This window comes from Pelmatolapia mariae, linkage group LG5, assembly GCF_036321145.2.
Source record: "Pelmatolapia mariae isolate MD_Pm_ZW linkage group LG5, Pm_UMD_F_2, whole genome shotgun sequence".
Taxonomy (NCBI): domain Eukaryota; kingdom Metazoa; phylum Chordata; class Actinopteri; order Cichliformes; family Cichlidae; genus Pelmatolapia; species Pelmatolapia mariae.
The window spans coordinates 24,461,054-24,477,282 of NC_086231.1; the positions used below are offsets into that span (position 1 = coordinate 24,461,054).

Sequence of the window (16,229 nt, forward strand, 5' to 3'; positions counted from 1 at the left end):
ACACAACACATTTAATTTCAAACCTTTACTCAACGCAGGAAGGTAAAACCTTGAGTAATTAAGCTTAATAAAGAGGCATTTGATCTGAGAACCACTTTCCCCCAGAAGGCATAAACTCAGAGTTGTAGCTCGTCTTTCATTTCCAGTGACCTACAGTATCTTATCAGTTATCTTCATAGTTATTATAGGGTAACTTAATGCCAGTGGGGGTAAGTCACCTTGAATGATCGGTTTGATTTAGACTGTAAAAGCTCAGCTGCAGAAAGGATCACCTTTTGCCTGAGTTGTATACTTTGTATTTGTGCTAACACTGTTATATATCCACCTCCCAACGGCAACATGCTAATGGCTTATTTAGAAATTTCGAGCATGCTGACATAGTTATTTACCTTAGAGCACCACGTCTTCACAGTGCTGTGACACTGTTTGGGTGGAGCGTTTTTTTAAGGTCTGATTTGGGCCCTGTTCGCGACACATAAATCTTTGCAGCTTTCAACATCAGCAGATAAATCAACCTGAAAATGATGAGACCAAGTCTGTCATAGCAGTGCTGCTCTCTTTTGGCTCTTAACTGCATCAAGTCTGCGTTTCACATTCCTTACAAGCATGGGCAACGGCATGTGCTGCGAGGAGGATGTGGACTATGCACAATCCTCACCAGGGTGCTGATGCTTTTGTTTTTTTGTTTTAATGGGAATTGAACCCCAGTATGAAGATGCGCATCCTCGCCTTAGTTTTACAAGTTTGTCGTGTCAGGTTTCACTTTCCCTCAGTCTTCCACATCTAAAAATAAATAAACTGCTTCTTTCAGCACTTTCTACCTTGTGATCAGTGAAATTTATCCCCCATTATTTTTGAATCATTCCCGTGTTCATGGTTTGACCACATAATTTTTACTCGTCTACTGTCTCCTGAATGAGGTCGACCACCAGATTCTTTCTCACTCTCCGCTCTCCCCCCAGCGCATCGCTCTAGCGGCCAAACCGCAAGCCGCAGTTACCCAGCATTCCTTGGAGAGGATGAGAGAGGCTTCAAGTAGCAGACTGTTAAATTAACATTCATGAGGAACCTCTCAAGTCACAGAACTGTTTCATGAGATCAACTGTTGCTGAATTTCACCACTGAAATGTAAAGTAGCACTTCCATTGTAGTGTTATTGTTTTGCAGATTTGCTGTTCGAGACAAAGAACAAGACTGATTTTGAAACAACTCCAAGACTTAGAAAAAAAATCAAAGGGCAGAATGAGGGCTTACTGTTTGTGCATTTATACTGTGTCTGGGAAATTTACATGAAAGTCACATCTTTAAGAAATAAGAAAAGACCAGACACAGGACCTGAGAGACGCATATGGTCCTTTCGGTTGAGCCAACTACTGTTCACTGACGCTTCATCAGAAAATGGTCTCAGTGGAAGGGTGGCTGCCAAGAAGCCATTCTTAAGGAAAGGAAACAGGGGAAAAAAGGCTGCGGTATGCCAGATTACACAAGAACTGGACTGAAAATTAGTGGCAACAGGTCTTATGGAGTGCCATCCATCATTTGGATTGGGGGGAGACCCACATGTGCACAGGACGAATATGTAAACTCCACACAGAAAAGGCCCCAGCCAGACGGCACCTTCCTGAGGCAACAGTGCTAACCACCACACCACTGTGACTCTTCAAATTCAGTTTTAACACTCTAATGAAGTGATAACATAACGTGTAACAAGATGGAGGTTCTTTCACGGTTTGACAGCCAGTAGTGTTGGAGATCTTGTCAAAACTGATGGAATTATGAATGAAGAAAAGCAACATCAGATTTTGATCCATCATATAATACCATCTGGAAAGCATCTGACTGGCAGTGGGTTCATTTTTCAGCATGACAATTGAAGCAGCGTGGGAAGAAAATGCAACCAACATCTGAAGAAGAGCTTTGAATGCCCTTCAGGAAGCCCGGAGAACTATTTCTGAAGACTACTTAAAGAAAGTTGACTTAAGAGTGCTCAGAATGTGTTTCAGAGTAAAGGTGGTCACAGCAAATATTGACTTTCAAACTGTTTTTGTCTTTCAGTAAATCACTGCACACATTCCTATTATATTCCTAGCATAAAATAAAGAAATTATTAGGGGCTCAAGACTTTTGCAGAGTGCTGTGCATTCACAACAAGACAAAAACCTGTTGTGGTAATTAACACTAGCAGGAGTTTGCCTTTAGCCTAATGAAATAAAAATTACTTTCACATCCTCCCCAGCTGTGTACTGTAACTGAAACATATAACTGGTTATTTAGTAGTAAACTTACACAAAGTAACCAACAATCCTGCTGAATTAAAAAAATAAGCTAAAAATCTGACTAATGAAAAAATTAAATTTTTCGATTTTACGGTTTTGTGTTTAACCGAGCTAACTCCTTTTAAATCGAATATGTAAATGCATTAAATCTTAAGTCAGTGCATTAGTTAACGTCATAACTAATGATATAAAACATGTGCTGGTTGATATAAAACATGTGCAAGGTTGTCATTTACCCTTAGATGAAATCATTTTATTCCAGAAAAATTCCACTTTCCAGCACACTTGAACTCTACATATTAAGCATGAATGTAGCATTCAACATGTATTTTTTTCCCCAGACAAACAAACTCATTTCCATAATGCATAGACAAGGATTTTAATGTATGCTTCCCTTACAAATCACTGGCTTTCACACTAAGCAATAGTCACTTTTCAACAACCCATGATGCATTGCATCTGTGTATACAGTAGGTACTGCAGCCCAAAACAGCATTTATTAAAAGGCAACATAATTATGGTACAAACACTCAGAACAAACTGTCACCACACACTGGTCATTCTCTACAAGCTGTTAGAGGAGAAAGACTGTCTCGCTCCTTTAGACTGGCGCAGTGTAAAATATATAAATGAAATTTGTCAAAAGCAGTAGCAACGTATGAAACCAACTGTGAGGTCATTAGCACATCCTTTCCCTACATGTTCCCGATATCATTCCGGCAGTTTTCCTACAAGCACGGCTGACTGAGCAGATAATCTGATGTGGTTATATTTCCCCATCATGTGTTTTATTACCCTCGGATGTAAAAATCTTCCATTTCCTCGCACATTTCAATTTCTTGCCTCAGCAGAGAATCAAATTAGAACTTTCAAGGACTTCTGTTAGTATTTTTTTGCATGTTAAATACAACAAACCATCTTCTTACTCATCATCACTAGATTTTTTTTTCCTGCAATATGTTTTCTATGGGTATTAAGTTTTTAATTTAATGGAGGAGGACATGCAGAGGGTTATGCAAGTGACGGGGTGAGATAGAGCAACGTGATCTGCTGTGGTGTCCCCTAAAAGGAGCAGCTAAAAGAAAAGACTATTTACATGGAGGATTTGAAGGAACATTTTAAATCCATTTCTTTTATTATTTATTGTGTTGCAGCCGTCTAAAGGAGACACGGCCAACAACGACTCAAATTAGAGCTGTTTTCATTAGCACGGGATCAGTTTTAATATTGATTGCTCCAAAATTAGCCTGGCTGCACGTCTGTGTGCTTTCCTCTGCTTCATGACATACAAACAACTCAAAACATACAAACAATTCACGCAAAAAAAAACAAAAACAAATTCCTGAAAAAAAATATTTGCCTTTTCTTACCATCTAAATACAGTACAATGCTTACCCAAATATATGCAGAAAATTTCAAAAATTATTTTTTGAAGCAGCACACTAAACTCGTTTGAACCTGTTGAAATGTTAGTACTATTTTTTTTCTTTGCTCTTTACTCATTTGCATGACAGGATTTGGATAAAACGGTTGTCAAATAAAAAGAAACATCTTCCTTTTATCTGCATTCATCTCATGGTGGCTGTACAATTTAAGAAACGGTCACAATTTTCAAACCACATCATGCAAACATATGTAACCAGCACTAAATTACATGAGCAAGAATGATCAGCTGAAAGTCAATGACAGAGAGCAGTGAGGGCAGAGATCATCGCTTGTACTGCTTTTGACAGCGCTGAGCTCAGGACAGGACCCACTGTAACAGGTTCCAGAGCAAAAGTACAGAATATCCAATTAAATGCACACAAAACACCTTAACATCTGCAGCAACCAATATGAACACACTAAATGAACATTTATAGATTCTCCAGCATTTACATACCAAGATTCATTATAAAAGCCAGTAAAAGGACCAATAAAACTCTGTTTGTCCATGTAGGTTTTTAAAGGGAACTGAATGTAATAAATGTGAAATATTTACTTTTTATTCTTACATAAAATGCACCGATGGGTGTAAAGTGGGTCTTTGTAAACACCAGTGTCAAAGCTGTCCCTTGTTGTTGATTTACCTTGTCGTATTATAAGGAGTTTAATGTTATTTTCATTAACAATTAATGAAAAATATCATTAGCTTACATTTTGTCTTCAGGCATCCAGTCTAAAATTACAGCAATTAACCGTAAAACTACATCCTAAAGCTCAAAGTATAACATGTACAAAATATGAAGTTCCAGAAAGAGGTTCTGTTGCAACAACTCTCACCAATAGACCCATCATAGTGTATATCCTAAAGGCACCTTAGACAAAGAGAAATCCCTGTGTGCAAGCGGTTAAAGAGGTTGAAGGTTGAAAAACAAATGTGAACAAAAGATAAATGGAGAAGCTTTTTCCTCTCAGAGACCCTAACCACTGCATGGAAACACTGTATCACCACGAGAAAGGCTACATAGTAAATAAATGGAGTTTTCATTGCATAAACTATTCTGTTGCTGATTGTCTAAAAGCATGACTTAAAGACACAGAATGCAGCTCTGTAATATTACAAGATTTGACTCAGTTTTTGTTTCAAATGCTGCAAAAAAAATGCCAGAAATGCTCCGTCATTCTGGCACTGCGTCATTTGTTTCGTACTGCGATGCTGCATTACTGAAACAGTGTATGTTTTTAGAAATAGGAAAACATGCATTGGGAAATTCTCTCCTGATCATGCAGATATTGTTTCTGGATTTGTACTTCAAAGTCTAACAGTAGGAAGGAACACACAAATATACAAAACAATAAAAACAAACAATGAGACGAACTGAATTCAAAAAACAAAAACAAAAACCTCAACAAATAAAAACAGTGTCCAACAAGCTCTGTTCTGCTTCGGCAAAAACAATCCCCCCCAGAAACGATGATGGAAAAGTTTGCGTTCCCCCACTTCCTTGGTATCCTCTCCTCCTTTTAAACTCATCCCAAAAATCACCCGCTGTGGTGCATCATCATCGTTATCATCAATTCTTCCACCTCCTCCACTTTCAACCGGGTTTATGACTTTCCTCTTCAGGCTGGGCTGGCTTGCTCCCCCTGCAGACGAGAGGTTGGAATGACTCAGTAGTCCAGCAACCAGATAAGTGGGGAGACAGCGCCTCTGGTGCCACTGAGGGAGTTTAAATTGGAAAGTGACTTGGGATCAATTAGATAAGTAGGTGGAGCAGGTATGGATCACACCCTGCTGGTCGGGTGGCAGCGGTATGTTGGACAGTTGGACAGAGCATCTACTCCGCTGTCGACGTTCTGGGAGCACCCTCCCTCACAGCAAGCCTCTGGGAGAGATAAAGCAGACAATATGAGTAATGAATCTACCTGACATTAAAAACGGTGAAGTATGTTACACACAGCCAAAGAGGAGCCACCTGCATCTTCCCCCGGCATCAGCAGATGAGCTGGGTTGGCTCCTTCTTGTCCTGTGCCGAGCTGGAGACGCCTCATGTGACGAACCACTGCTGTGGCGTTGAATGCTTGCTGCAGAGGAAAAGCAATAATGAAACTTCAAGAACGGAGGAGAATCTACTTGCCAATTTTGGACATATTAGGATCTGGATGGCAATTTAACCCCCGAGGATCAAGTCATTTAGCTGAAATCCCTAACCCTAATTACATTTTCTAATTGCCCAGTACAGTTAAGTTAAAATATAGCAAACCAGACCAGTTTTAATCTCTGTCCTCTCCTTTAACGCTAAAAATGAAAAGAACAATGCAACATGTAAGTAGAACTGGGAGGCTGACTTACCTTCCACTTGCTCTTAGCAAAATTCTTCTTAATCTGCGCACTGACAGACTCGTGAATGTTCTTGTCCAGCGCAGTATCCCCAGCAATCCTGACAGAGCAAATGGCTTTCAGTGCGAGTGTGTTTTATTTGTGTGCATAACGGATAGGAATCCGGATAGGAATTGTTCTACAGATATGGTCACACCTAGTTAACTGACATGCAGTCCAAACACTTACAATATTTACAACACTTAAGTGGAATTATTGAAGATTTGAACTAACAAAACAACATTATTCTTCTTTGGAAAAATTATGTGTACAAGGAGCCATACCAGGGGTGCTGCAGAGCCTGCTCACAAGTGTAACGTATGCTGGGATCTTTCTCCATCAGATGTACTATAAAATCTTTAGCTGAAAAGGTAAAAAAAATATATATTTTAGACGTTATCAACTGCATAAAACTGATGTTTAATGAATGATCAATAACCATACTGTACTATCAGTCTAAAACTGGATTAAGCTTATTAATGCAATAATACTTCAGTGCTTTAACTTGAAGCCAAGTCAAAACTAAGAATATTTTTTTTACATTTGATCATTGCCTGATCTTGTGAGTTAAATGCCTGCAGGGTAAACTTTAGGGCTTGGAAGGAACAAAAAGATCACGTCTCCGTCTGGCACTCTGTGTCAAATGGAGTGTCAGGTAGGTGGGAGATTTTTCTGCTCACTGTGAGGGTCTGTGTTTTGCAGAGAGAAGTATTCAACATCGGTGTGCAAAACCGCCGTTCACAATATTCACTATTGGATGAATGCCACTCATTCACAAGGTAATATTTTATGAATTTGGCAAAGATACTTGTAGTAAAACATTTAAATCAGCAGGTACGTGTGCAGACACACAAAATAATTACCATGTTCTTCCTGTCGCTTGTGGAATGCAATATCTAATGTAATTTCCAGGTGTGATTTAATGACTAGAAACCGTATCAAAGAAAGTTTTTGAAGTTTTTCCAGGACATGTGAGCACTCTGGAGTGTACAATCCCAAATAACAAATGCAGACAAGCACTGGCTGAGACTGTAACAATATAAGAAAAAGGATGTAAATTTCTACTAAATTTCTAGTGGCTCATCTCTTTCTGTGTAATCCAGAAAGAACTATCAGATTTGATTTAAAGAGGAGGATGTTTCTGACCTCAAAGAAAAAGAATGAATGAATCTGATGGTTTCCACAATGCACACCCAGAACACGATCCTCTGGTGATTTGGGAAACTTTGTTAAAAGGGTGTGTTCCTTCTTTAATCACAGTTTCCAGTGTGATCAGCCTGAAAAGTATCAGTTCCAAAAAGCTCTTTGTGAGAGGTCTCATGTCTGTACTGTACCTGAATCAGAGATATCGTCCCAGTACGGAGAATCAAACTCATATTCTGCTTTCAGGATCTGTTCAAACAGTTTGGCATCATTCTCGTCATAGAAGGGAGGATAACCACACAACCTGAAACACAGAGACAGCACAGGCTGACACTTCCCTTTACAGACACGCTTCGGCTTTTCTATGATGCTAAAGCCTTAATCACTCCTTTATTTAGTAGCTCTGCTTGTTTTGATTTGGCTGATTTTAATGCTGGGTGCCCTTCCTGATGCAACCACCAAGGGATTAGTGTCTATTCCTGGGATCCAACCATGAATCCTTTGCTTGTTAGTTGAATGTTAAAATTAACACTGCTGCTGCTGAATCCAAAACATTCTGTATTCTGATTAATCCTTATCAAAACCTGACTGTTAAAATATTGTATCTCTGCAGACGTGATTCATCTTGTATAAAGATACATCTAAAACGTGTACTCACAGAATATATGCTATGACACCAATAGACCAGCAGTCCACTGCTTTACTGTAGGGCTTCTGAGCCAAAACTTCAGGGGCTGAGGAAACACAAGGTCATAGCTATTTAGGCACAATATAACAAGACTTAGCCTTCATAGTGTCTGATACATGTTTAGCATGCTTTGTGTCTTACTTTTTCATACACAGTACACCATCTCTGAGCCATTAAACTGTGTTATAAAGCTGAGATCTGAGAAAAAGGTGGTGTACACGCCTAAAGTTGTTTTTTTATAAACAGATTTCTAGTATTTGACTCCTTTACCGACATATCCAGGAGTTCCACAGGCTGTTGACATCACACTGCCAGAGCCCTCAATTTTTGACAGACCAAAGTCACTGATCATGATTTTGGAGTCTTCATCCATGCTGTAATACAGCAGATTCTCTGGCTTTGGATCGAGGGACAACAGAACAGAGCGTAAATAAAATGCATCATAAAAAACCCATAAAAAGTCTTGCAAACTGAAATCCAACATCACTGGACACACAATTAATAACTAATTCTTTTCAAAAGATTGAATGTTTGTATAGACTGGAAAAGATAAGCAACACTAAATTCTACTTTTGTTAATGATCAGCAAAGCCATACAGTAAGGGGGGATAAAAGACATGTATTTAGTCTGGGGGGAAGAACGTTTTTGCAAATTCCTTTAAAGGAATGTGTATGTGTGTGTGTGTGTGTGTGTGTGTGTGTGTGTGTGTGTGTGTGTGTGTGTGTGTGTGTGTGTGTGTGTGTTTAATGCTAAAGATCCTCAAAGGTTCAGTTTAAAATACACAGCACCATTAGGTATCAAAACACAGAAGATAAACCCCCAAAGCACAAAAACATTGATGAAAATGAAACCATATCTCATTATGTTGTAAAAAAACTATGTTTTCAAACATAGTTCTGATCCCTGGTTCACCTTGAGGTCACGGTGCACAATGCCCATGTCGTGGAGGTATTTGACAGCATCCAAGATCTGCTGAATGAGCTTACTGGCATCTTTCTCTGTGTAGAAGCCCTTCTCTATGATACGATCAAAGAGTTCCCCACCAGACACTCTGTATTTTCAATGTGGATAAAGTAAGAAAGAAGAAAAGAACAGTGAGAGGGGGACTAAAAATAGAAGGGAAGCATGGAAATTTAAAAGTGTAGAAGCGAGATATAAAAAGATAATCCCTGCTAACTCCAGCAAATAAAAATCTTTTATAGTTAGTTATAAACCAGTACTTCAGATAACGTTACTTTCTTACCAACCACATGGGAAAAAATGCTTTCAGTCTAAAATTATAAACAGTCAGTCAGTCGGACAATGTCTGCTTCATATTTTGCCACTAGATGGCAACGTGACTCTATCATAGGAATTTCGAGTACATTATGAAGATGATTGTTTTAGCACACCGAATACCTGCACAGGAAATTTAACATCTTACAAAGAGCTAAAGAAAGAAAAGAGGAGATGATATGGATGTTTAGACAAGCAGTGCATGGAAAGCTGGGTTGCTGAACTCATTCGGCCAGTGTCCCCGTATCACTTTACCCACATATTCAGTTCCCTCCATGACACATTCCTATTCCTGCGTACATTTTCACATATATGTGCAGCCTCTGTTTGACACCAGTTGGCAGAAAATAAAACTGAACAGGATAGTGATGCAGCACAACATGAAAGAGTGAACAACCACGAATGAGGTCAAACATCTGGATTTCAAGGTCACAAAAATATTATGAGGGAATTCAAACTCCCTCCCCTGATAAATGTGCATCTTCCCTCTTTGCTGCTGTTTTTCATTTCCCTAATTTTACAGTCATTAATAAATTAATAATACAGATTTTCTATTTTCTGGAGTCCTTTTTCTAATCCTCATCTCGCCTTTGTTTTTCCTCTCTCACTCTGACATTTCACTAGTTGAGGTGGGTGGGACACTGACTGGCAGCTAGTATGAGGGCAAACTCCCCACTGTTGCTCACGAGTAGGCAAAGTACAGAGTTGTCTTTGTGTGTGTGTGTGTGTGTGTGTGTGTGTGTGTGTGTGTGTGTGTGTGTGTGTGTGCGCGTGCGTGCTGCATGCCTGTGTGAATGTGTTGCAGGGTGCAATTCATGGCATGTGACAAGCCGTGTGTGGGAGAGAACACAAGTAGGCACGCAAAGACAAATCACAAAGTCCCACACATATGTGAATACTCACAGTTGCATGACAAGGTAGAGGTGTGATTTACTCTCAAATATGTCTTCCAGAGACACAATGTTGGTGTGTTTGATCCTGTGAAGAGAGGGAAAAAAAGGAAAAAGCAGGCGAGAAGTTCAGTTGTTAATTCTGTTCTTCAAGCAGTACTTGCAAAAAACTAGTTTTACATGTGATCTTTATCCAGTCTTTATCGATAAGAGCTGTTTGCAGAGAGCAAAATAATAATTTTCTGTCATGTTTTTTGTGGGACACTAATTGCATTTTAGCAGTTTAAACAGAGCTTCCACTGTTCTGCTGCCCCATGTCTGCAGATACAGATGGACTCATCAGATTAAGATTACTCTTGTACCTCTGTCTCTAACCAATGTGTAATGTTAGCACACCTGCAATATGTCAAACGTGTGTCTCATACAAATGCTACTGGCAATAAATAACTTTCTGCCAGTTTTTTAAAAGTGATTTACTAACACATCCATCTACAGTCATGTACAAAGGAAAATGCACGCTCTTTCTATCCTGAGGTTTAAGTGATGACATTTTTTTAAAAAATGTCTACTGTATGTCCCTACCAGGTTCTAAAATTACTTAGATACAACCTAATCTGAAAAAAAAAAAACTTACATAACACTGTTTGATAGGCAGCGTGGCCTTAAAAAAATATCAAGAAAAATGTAAGAAGTGAAGGACAAAAGAAGAAATGGCAGGCATAAAAAGAAAAACAAAAAAACGCCAACAATCTAAAATAGATCAATAGTGTCTGACAGTCATGTCCTCAAGAAAAAAGGAAAAAACAAAAAAACAAAGACCTGACCCACAACCTGAGAGATATAGCTGGTCTTTCCATCTACTGTTCACTGAAGCCTCATCAGAAATGGTATCAGTGGAAGGGTGGCTGTTAAGAAGACATTTTTGGGGGGAAGAAAATCAAGTAGGAAAGGCTGACATATGCTAGATTACACAAGAACTGAAATGAAAATGCAAAAGTCTGATAGTGGGAAGAATCCAAATGTGAAACATTTTCTTGAAACTGTTGTCAGTATTTATGGAGGATGTCAGAAAAGATGTACAAGAGAGAGCATCAAAAGCCATGTTCAAAATACAGTGGAGGTTCTCTCATGGTTTGGAGATTTTGATTGAACATGCAATATCATCTGGTAACGACTTCATTGTTCAACCTTACAATGGTCCCAAACACACTGACAATGCAGTAAAAGCATACCTGGAAAGAAAAACACACAGTGGATCACTATCAGTCGTGGATTGGTTTCCACAGAGCCCAGACCTCAACATTATTGAAGCAGTGTGGGATCATCTTGGGTGAATGGTAAATGGCCTATATTTGTATAGTGCTTTACTTAGTCCCTAAGGACCCCAAAGCGCTTTACACTACATTCAGTCATCCACACATTCACACACTGGTGATGGCAAGCTACATTGTAACCACAGCTGCCCTGGGGCACACTGACAGAGGCGAGCCTGCCGGACCCTGGCGCCACCGTGCCCTCTGACCACCACCAGTAGGCAACGGGTGAAGTGTCTTGCCCAAGGACACAACGACCGAGACTGTCGGAGCCGGGGCTCGAACCGGCAACCTTCTGATTACAAGATGAACTGCCAACTGTTGAGCCACGATCGCTGACAAAACGTGACAGCCAACATCCAAAGAAGAGCTTTGAATGTCCTTCAAGAAGCTTGCAGAACTATTTCTGAACTTTGCTTAAAAAAATGACAAAGAAGCTGCCTAAAAGAGATTAGACTGTGTTAAAGAATAAAGGTGCTCATGCCAAATATTGACTTTCAAGCTCATAAGTCTGTACAAACTCTGCGTTGGTCTTTGGTCTTGCTGTGTTTCCACTGATGTTTGCACATGTTTCAATAAATCACTGCACCTAGTTCCATTTTAGGACCAAAATATAAAGAGATATGGGTGACTCAATCTTTTTTCACAGTACTGTATATCAAGGAGAAGAGGTTTTTTTCCTGGTACAGGGACCAACTCATAAAAATATTGCCCCATAGTGCTACCTTTTACTTCAGCTTTGATTCTTTTCTGATTTTTCCTTTTCCCTCATCATGCACTCTGAGTGTTTGTTACCTCAGTGCCTGGTCTAAGGTGTGTGTTTGAAGGTTACCGAGTTGAAGGCAGGAAGACAAAGACAACACAAAGCCATGTGTCTGAGATGTACCCAAGGTAACTATGTATGCGTCATCCTGTGCTCACGCTGGATTACAGCAATGAGTCTTATCCACCTTCATTCAGCAGCTTAGCTCTGTGTGGAGCGAGAAACGGACACGTGGAGACTCACATGCAGTTTCACACACACGATTACATAAGGTCTGCAACATGTAGTACACATTCTGTGCTTGTGTGGATGATGAACCTACGGGTGGACACGGGTCATTGTGACTGTCAGAAAGCTGAAGTGTCTATTTAAAGTTCGGTCCTCTGCTGACCCCTGTCAGCACCCGTGGGTCTCACAGGAGCTTGGATCACAGAAAGTCAGCAAATTAGAGAACAGAGCTGCCAACTTTGCAGTGAGCAAGAAGCAAAATTGACACTTGAGTGAAAGTAAGAAAACAGGAAATTCTAGTGATTTTTAAATGCTGCCGATCTTTTATTGATTTATTTAACCCACACTTTGGATTTTGCTGTCTTAGCCTTTAAAGTTAAAAATTAATTTTTTCTGTTCACACCTTTTGTATTTTATTGTATTCTTCCAGAGCACTGAGTGGGCCAACCACAAATGAAAGAATGGTTCTTATAAAACTCTTATAAAAATGTTAAAGTGTTTCCAGAGAAACTGTAAACATGTTTTTTTCAGATCAGAAGAGATTCAATTTGTCAAATGAAAAGAAACAAGCCGCCAAAACAGAACTGTTAATCTGTTACCCATCGTGTTTTTGCCTTACATGCTGCTTTAGAGTTAAGTTATAGCTGAGAATTTGAATGCAGTTACTTCAGTTCATGTGCATGCAAATAAAACATTTTAAATAACTTCTAATTTTCAGAACTGTATAATCACTTTAAAATCTTCCACAACTTTTCTGCGTTAGAAGCAGCTACTCTACTGGCAACAAGGTTCCCTGTGTGACACTGAGCAGAATATACAGTCACATCACCCACTGCATGCCTCATCTCGTGAATTCACTTTGTAGTAAAGGTGTCAGATACAAGCTTGTGGTCTGACACAAACATGTGTAGTCTTCTTATCTGTCCAGTCCAGTGTTAAATGAGATGGAGCCAAAGACATGCTTAAGGTATGATATTCAGGCTTTGCTGCAACCCTTTCCAGATTTGAAACAAAGTAAGAGGGCGACTTCACAGAAATTCCTCCGACTGGCACAGCTACAAGTGACTCAAAGAGTACGATTAGTCACTGTATTTGCAAATGTCTGTGCTTCAGTAAATGTTTGGTCTAGATAGCACGGGGGAAAGACGAACAGCCCGTGTAACATTTATTAGCGAGACAAAATAGAAAAGCAAAACAGGAAAGACGTATTTCTACACTAGCTTGGTGATCATATATTCAATACACTGACCTCTTTTATACAGTTCATAGTGAGACGTGTCAAGCATTAAATACACACCAATAAATTTACAGTGGGAGAAATAACAAAAGCCATAGAGGATGACGGGTTTGGGTCTGGCCTCACAGGGAGTGAAGGCAGAGACCGAGTGGCCACATAACGTGGCAGCTGACTATTTAAAAAACAATTTAATGCGACAGCTGTGTCCCTCGGTCATAAACAAACAGCAGGTTTACTCTGTTTCAGTGTTGTTCCACTGTGCTTTTAAAGTATTTATTAAGGCAGAGAGTAAAATGTGGAGAGAAAGAGTCTCTTATGGGTGTAACACAATGGTGAGACTTGTTTTTCACTGGTTACGTATATAATCAGTTTTGTATTCTTGTTTGCCTGTTTTAGTTAAACAGTGATAATTTTATTTTGGTGATTTTATGACCTACAACACTGTTTCTAAAAAAATAAGTACACTTTGAAAAATAAAAACAGAATGCAATAATTTAAAAATGATTTAAACCCTATGTTTAGTTGAAAATAATACAGAAATATATCAAACTGTTTTTTAAAAAAAAAGCTTATTAAATTTTTTGCCAGCAACACTTTTTAAAAAAAAAATTAGGAAGGAGCAACAAAAAATAGCAAAAGTGGTTCAAAGCCAAAAAAAATAACTCATGATTAAACTTAATGAATAACATTATTATACATAAAACGGAAAACCTAGAAAAAAAAGTGAACCTAAAAAAGGTTCACAGTTGCACACACAAACTTTGGAAACACATAAACTTTAAATAAACCTCATTTTTTCCATAAACAGGATCAAGAAACATTGCCACATATTGTGGGCCTGAGCTTATGGACTACAGCGTAGTAGAAAATCTTCCTGTGGTCTTTGCAATCAAAGTCACAGATACTCTGACTTCTCCAAGCTAAAGCGCAAAGTGCACATTAATGATGGGTAAAGTGAGGCTTTGTGCAAACATTCAAAGCAATTGTGTCAACTGTGTCAACTCGAGACACTCATCCCTACAGTGACACCTACTGGCCAGTTTTGCTATCGTCACAGGTTGACAATGCTCTTCTTCTCTAAATGACCATAGAGAAAAGTGTTGCACACTTCTACCACTCTATCAATAATTATGAACATGTTTTGAAGAAATGCCCATACAACAAAAGGAGAAAAACCTGTAAGAACCTTAAACGACAAAGCTGTGACGGTAAGCAAATACTATTTCCTCCCTTTTAAGTTTACATAAATGTGGTTGTTTCCGTTGTTTTGAAATTCAGTGAAATGTAAACAAACCAATTTATAAAATGTTTGTTTATTGTGACAACAATTTCAATGTCACCTACTTTATAGGTAGGTAGGGTGTAGATGTAGAGGTGGGGAACTCCAGGCCTCAAGGGTCCAGCAGGTTTTAGATATCACCCTGGGTCAACACACCTGAATCAAATGATTAGTTCATCACCAGGCCTCTGGAGAACTTAAAGACATGTCGAGGAGGTAATTTAGCTATTAGAATCAGCTGTGTTGGATCAAGGACACATTTAAATCCTGCAGGACACCGGCCCTTGAGGCCTGGGGTCCCCCCACCCCTGATGTAGAGTATAGGCCTCAGTAATCTTTATGGAAGATGTTTCATTTGCAGTGGAACGAATGTAGCTAATTATGCTAATGAAAAATTAACAACGTCTATGTAAATATGTTTATTCACAAATATTCGTTTTTCAGCTGTTTTGCGGATGAGTTGGCTTCTTTTTTTGTAATTTACCTCCCTAGACGTGGCAAAAATCTTTTCACACTTACTGTGGGTATACACGGGTATTTTTTGCCAAGCTCTAAAGGTGTGGATAAACAACACCTTATTCATGCCATCATCAGTGACCTCTACAGTGGCATCAGCAGTTGCACTGTGGGTGCCATGAGTTTCACTAACCCAGCTGTCAAAAATTTCCTACAATCTCTGTTGAGTCCTGAGCTGTGGTTACTGCTGCCACTCCTGCTCCTGGTCTCGGTCCAGCTGCTGCTGACTTTCAAACTTTCTGGAAGTTTGCGGTGACACCTGGTGTGGTATCGCCCTCAGTTGATACTAACAATCAACTGAGGGCGAACGCACCAAAACTTCAATTAGCTGTGATCACATTATGTGGGTGTTTTGAACTGCACTGTGTTTCAGAAGATCTGCGCTTCATAAGCTCAACACAGCATTGAAGTTTCAGTATGGAGCATCCCACCCTAGTGCAAATGTCACAGGTAACATCTGTAAAGGGCCCACTAATCCTAAATAATATGAAATGGTGTATTCGGGGCCCGATTTTTATTTTTCACTTTAGTTTCAGTAGGGTGACTGGACAAAAACTGTGGAGTTGGGTGATTTAATAATGAAAAAACTGGACAGCAAATATGCCTCTTTTCTTAAGAAACATTTTATGAAGCCCCTGTAATGGAAACCTTACATGGTCACGTATATCAAAAAACAAAAAAGCCAATGCCTGAATTTTGGGGGGAAAAAAAAAAAAAGTGGAGTTGGGAGTGAATTTCCTGATTCAGATATTCATTTTCTGGATGCTGCCATCCAGAAGTGTTTTTAGTAAAGGTCTTGCTCATTTTAGCAAGTGTGC

General features: G+C 39.3%; 1 protein-coding gene across 3 annotated transcripts in view; it reads right to left on the reverse strand.

Annotated features, from left to right (window-relative positions):
• Nucleotides 1–2,639: 2,639 nt before the first annotated feature.
• Nucleotides 2,640–16,229, reverse strand: part of camk1b (calcium/calmodulin-dependent protein kinase Ib) — a 51,897-nt gene continuing 38,307 nt past the window's right edge. For all 3 annotated transcript variants that reach the window (XM_063474395.1, XM_063474394.2, XM_063474396.1), the window contains 9 exons: nt 10,089–10,163; nt 8,823–8,961; nt 8,180–8,306; nt 7,880–7,955; nt 7,413–7,525; nt 6,363–6,441; nt 6,052–6,139; nt 5,675–5,783; nt 2,640–5,584 (listed from right to left, as the gene is read on the reverse strand). In XM_063474395.1, the coding sequence (XP_063330465.1) occupies nt 5,484–5,584; nt 5,675–5,783; nt 6,052–6,139; nt 6,363–6,441; nt 7,413–7,525; nt 7,880–7,955; nt 8,180–8,306; nt 8,823–8,961; nt 10,089–10,163 (907 nt within the window). In that variant the 3' untranslated portion in view covers nt 2,640–5,483. The remainder of the gene's footprint in view (nt 5,585–5,674; nt 5,784–6,051; nt 6,140–6,362; nt 6,442–7,412; nt 7,526–7,879; nt 7,956–8,179; nt 8,307–8,822; nt 8,962–10,088; nt 10,164–16,229) is intronic.